Genomic DNA, 5,435 nt, shown 5'->3' with positions numbered 1-5,435 from the left:
CTGCTGGTACATGTGTATTATACGTATGTCGTCTTAAGTCTATTACAGCGGTGATGTTGAATACTTGTCAAAAACGAGACCTTGTGCAACTCGGAGTAATACTTATTGGTATATACTTATTGGCTTATTGTAATAATTGAGACACCACTAAATCTCGAAACAGTTTACAATGATGATTCATTAACGGCATATTACTCGACACGTCTAACAAGCGTACAAATAATTTTTCAAACGCCTTAAAATACCATTTAACGAAGCCTAGTGAGCCGTTCACGGTTGAAGCATCATGCAGTAGCCAACCGAAACGCAGCGTTTTTCAGACGTATTAATAATTATACCAAAACGTCGGGAGAAGCAACGTCTAACAGTACGTTTAAACAAAAAGTCGTTTTAAAAAGCAAGCATTTTGAACGATCATTTATGAAAAGGTTTCAAATCAGTAAACGTTATCATGACCCAAACCTGTGGTTGACTGCTAAAGGGGGGTGCTCTCTCATTCTCATTGGCTCATTGTTGCGTCACACCAAACATTATAGGCCACTTTGCCGGCATTACGTTGGAAAATTAACCAGTCACAAGTAGTCACCCATGTGTATATAAACCCCAGAGAGCACCGTAGCGTGGTTAACACTAACATAATAGGCAGTTGACAATGAAGTTGTTACTAATGCTGGCACTATGTGTTTGTGTCAGTCTAGAGTCACAGATTGGTAATGCTGAGACTGTGAAAAACGCGGCCTATCACACAACTTGGAGTAATGCTTCATTAATCTCGGCTTCAACACCTTTTTTCTTGACAAACTTCAGTTACGGTCGTAACCAAAAGAAAGAGGGGAAACAAGCAACAGAGAAGATGTTACCTGACGAAAGGTATGGTTTCTCCAACGTCACAGCAAAAGTGCCGAACTCAAGCTCCCGGCAAAATGAATCTGAATTAGCCGACCTTCCATTCCGACCTGTTTCTATATTTCCCACAAACGATGAAGCTAGTTCAACAACATTTCCACCGAAAAATTTGATACCGCTTGACGTCACAGTAAACATCCCGTTCTGTGTCAATCGTACAGGAGAGTCGATGGATGACATGATTCTGGTCACATGTTTCTGTGACGATTTGTGTAACGTGTTTGGGGACTGCTGTTGGCCATACAATCAATACTGCACAGAGACAAAAGTCACGGGAATTGAGATATCCAGCAATGACACAGAATGTTGGCTACAGGGGAATAAAGAAATAAGGGGCGTAGGCAGTAGGTATTTTTGGATCGTCTCTTCATGTCCACTTCACTGGCATGATGAAGTTGTCCGCCAAAAATGCGAGTTCAAAGGCTGGTCTAATGACATTGATATTATGCTGCCTGTCTCGTCAAAGAAGGCAAACGTCACATTCAAAAACATTTTCTGCGCGACCTGTCACAAAGTTTCATCACACAAAGCATGGAAGCCCATGATTGCTTGTAACATTGAACAAAAGGAAACCTTTCAAAAAGTTCGGACCGTTGCTGAAATTTTGCATATGATTTTTCATATGAAACATTGCATGCTATTCTTTGATACCCCGGACTTTTACCCAGGGCGCCCTTGTATTGGTCCTCAGGGAAATCATGATCCTAAAACAAGTTTGAAAAATGAACTGTGCTTACGGGACGCTGCCGCCGAATCTACCAGGCTTTGTGAGTTTGGCCCCGTGTCGATGACCTACGTTCATGGCATTTTCGGGTACTCTTTTGGTCGAAACATTTTCTGTTGGATTTGTCGTTTGCCGCTGGACATGGTTCTGGAGATAAAAAAATGTGATGACATTGGTGAGCCACTTAATTTTCCATACAAACTCATTTCCCATGTTAGCTACTTACACGCCGTTTTCGGTTAAAACATCTTTGACCACTTGTTCGTGCTAGAGTTAAATTAATGACATTATCACCTTATCCGGTCAATCAACATATCTATTGATTCGTAAATGAACTTTCTTCTTCACGACAGGGTTATGACCCGGAACAGTAACAATTATTGCCCTAACTCTTAATCTGTTCACATCTGGTGTTTGTCATTTAATGGAAAATACACCATCTCCATAACGACATCTTTGGTCAAAATATACGCAATTGTGTAACTTTATCATTGAGATTGATTCTATTTTACAGGCAACAGGAAGACAAAAACAATTGAACCGCTTGGCTTTTCTGCAGTGATAGATGTTCAACGGGAATTGCCTGGCCAAGGGAAACTGCATGACGTAAGCATATAAATGATTGTTTTCTTAAAGGAATAATGGTCTACTAGTGCGTCTTACTGCTATCTCCCAACAGGTGTTGACTGAAATATGATACTCTGTATCTGCAAATGCGTAAAATTGAAATTGAAGCAACACAGGTATTCTATTCACGTTTCGAAATTTGTATTTAAACATCCTTCAAAGCAAATTACCTTTCTTAGTCCAGACCTGTAAAGGAAAAAAAAAAAAATGAAAAACGCCAAATGTAAGTGAACCCGGTGTAGCCATTTCCATCTGAAATGTCTGAACTGATCATGATCAAATCAGATGTATGGCCATTAAATTTAAAAGGAAGTAGCTCGAATTCTTTAGCACTGAAACTCAGGTTTCTTATTTAGTGCTTGATTGAAAACATCAACACTGCGTGAAATTTCTTCATTTCTGGTAATTTTAAATATACCACATATATTTTTTTGTCCCAATATGTAATGAACATAATATTTCGTAGGAAATATGTTATTTGCTGAAAATACTAATTAGCAGAGTCAATTTAGACTCCGTTTTGTACAGTCTAGCATGTTTAATATTAAATCACGTGACGTTCTCTTTCAGAACACGAATAAACAAGGCGAGGAATGTTCCGTGGAGGAAACTTTCCTCTCACCCCCCCTTCGTCATATGCGTAACCTTCCTTTCTTCCTTACTCTCAAATTCGATCCCAACCAGCACCTAGAGTACCCATGTAGCCACAGGCCACTTTGCACGGCGTATAAGTCGTTTTTTGCAGAGAAAGGTATTTCAGAATTTTTTCCATACGGCGCATGGACGATCGCTGGAGGGGGGATGCGTGAATGTGTCCTCCCAAACTATGAGAGAGATTTCATCACTACTACTTTTCCAGTGTGGCTGCGGAAAAGCGTTGACCATATCAACGAGGCTCAACTATTGTTCGAGAATTTAACTGATGAATTCGACGCTTTCCTTCGACAAGTTCACCCTATAAAAATTCACAAAGGGGTCACTTTTGAAGTAAGCCTTGTTAGGAACATCTCTGAACCGCTCAGTTCTAACGTGCCGGAAGAAGCCATAAAGAAAACAGATTATCCAGCATCTTCCGCCTCGCGAAGTTGTTTTCTTTGGCAGGTTGTGCTAATGGTTTTTATTACACATCTTTCGCATAAATATATTTTATGACTTAATTGATTTTCAGAGATACATTTGCAATACACTTCAATCTGACGAATGGAACGAGACATAGATTAACGATTAACAATTGTAAGATGTTCGCTGAACCTAACCGCTCATGTCTCCGTCTTAACGGTCTTAACAATCTGTTATACTTGGAATTTATTGATGTGCAAATGAAAATCTCTACCATCTGTTATTTAATGGAAATGACCAATTCCATTGATGTCATTGACTTGAAGAAACTATTCGCTGCTGGACCATAATCTCTCGATTGACCACAATTTCTTTAGCAGTCAGCTCTCATATAGAATTTCCAGTGGAAAAAAATCCTTTTCCACCAATTTTCACTATGTTATCGAGGCGATTCTTAGTTTTCATTGTAACTCTAACATAAACAAACGTCATCACACCCCAATTACCTCCTCGTAAAATTTTAAATCTCTAGAGTTTCACGTTTAATATATCAGAATTGCAAATGCCAGATGAAGCAGGGTGGCGTTGCTGAGTCGTTCCAACAATTTTGTTTTCATTTGTCTTCATTCATTTTGTCTCATTTTACCTCTTCAGAATTACGTGTTGAAAGTCTGTAATTATTTTGACCTCAGAATCCACTCTTGGTATTTTTGTCAAAAGAGGCTGCCAAGTACGTATCTGAATAAAAAGTTCGTTTCCAAATCTTTTACTGTTTTTGTTTAGATATGAACATGAGCATTAAAGTCTTTTCATGACTGCATTGGAACACTTGCAGTCATACAGTCGTACCTAAGTCAAATTCATATTTGGGCAGTAAGTGCTGCACGCTCAACACATGCACACATCGGTTTAATGCTTGCACAGCAGAATTTTGTAGATACACACTTATTACGCAAAATTCGTTCAGAGCACAAATATAATATCCACTTGAAAGAGCCAGTGGAGAGCCAAATATCTGAACCAATCATTAAAGGTACATACGAACCGAGCATCGGTGGAGCGTGGATTCCCAGTAACATATGTAAATAAATCCGACATGTCAAGGGATAAACTGAACAGATCATTCGATTATACATTAAAGAGGTTTAAACTGCTTCTTTCTTTAAATTTTTGGTCGGAAATTTAACCTACTTTCGTGACCTACTTTTCTGTCCCATTGACATACAGCATAGAATGGTATCAGAAAAATCCGTTCAAACATCATTTTCGGGTAAAATCAAACAATGTCTTCTAATAATTCTCTTAGTTATACTACTTGAAACTATATGCTGGCATTTGGTAGGTTTTTGTGACTATTTTAGGAAGATGGAAAACAAATGTTTCGTGTAAATACAGATTGTTCAAAGGTCATATGATCTTGAAAATGTCAAAAAAACTCATGCCACCTGAGTTCAAAGAAAAATTGCTATTACTAAATTGAAATCAAGTTATCATCGAAAAGTCTTTTTGCATGGGCGTCAAGTAGTTGATATAACATTTTTCCGTTTTCGAGTTTTGACTGTAAGTTTTGATTTTTGGAAGGCGAGGCAATGGAAGTCAAGAATGGGAGCAAGTGAAATATTAATTTTATAGTTGTATAATATTTATAAAAGTCAAAACCTTTAAAGATTGAAAACTGGGCCTAGTTCTGTAACGAGGAATACAATTGTCATAATAGTAATAGAGATGGTTTGAGTGTCATTGGCGTATATTTTTATTTTCCTTTTTTTGTATCATTAAGATAAAAAATATAGACTTGAAGCTGAGCGACAATCGAAAGAAATCTGGTGAGCTTTAACACGGCAGTGTTTATTCAAAACAAAACAAAAACAATTCATTTGCACAGCAACTTACTAAGTGATCATAACAACACTATAAAGTCTAATCTCAGTAAGCATTCTCACGCACTAACCATATATAATAACCATCCGATTTCAGTAAACAGTACAGGCTTAGCGCCTTTTATTAGTGACCTGTAGTTGTCAGGAAATGCATCTCGTCAGCAGTAACTAAAATGGTTCTAGTCGATACGGCAACGCACCGTTATCGACCACTAAACCCCCGTCAATGAGCCCTTAGC

General features: G+C 38.2%; 1 protein-coding gene across 1 annotated transcript; it reads left to right on the top strand.

Annotated features, from left to right (window-relative positions):
- The first annotated feature begins 356 nt into the window (after positions 1–356).
- LOC147760656 (uncharacterized) lies at positions 357–4,072 on the top strand. The gene is made up of 3 exons (XM_087016560.1): positions 357–1,805; positions 2,145–2,236; positions 2,828–4,072. The coding sequence occupies exons 1-3, from the start codon at positions 653–655 to the stop codon at positions 3,407–3,409; spliced, it is 1,827 nt and encodes a 608-aa protein (XP_086872686.1). The 5' UTR covers positions 357–652; the 3' UTR covers positions 3,410–4,072.
- The last annotated feature ends 1,363 nt before the right edge of the window (positions 4,073–5,435 follow it).

The sequence above is a fragment of the Lingula anatina genome, chromosome 7 (genome assembly GCF_051362555.1).
Source record: "Lingula anatina isolate TDL-2025a chromosome 7, LinAna3.0, whole genome shotgun sequence".
Lineage (NCBI taxonomy): Eukaryota > Metazoa > Brachiopoda > Lingulata > Lingulida > Lingulidae > Lingula > Lingula anatina.
This window is presented reverse-complemented; position numbering and strand designations above follow the sequence as displayed.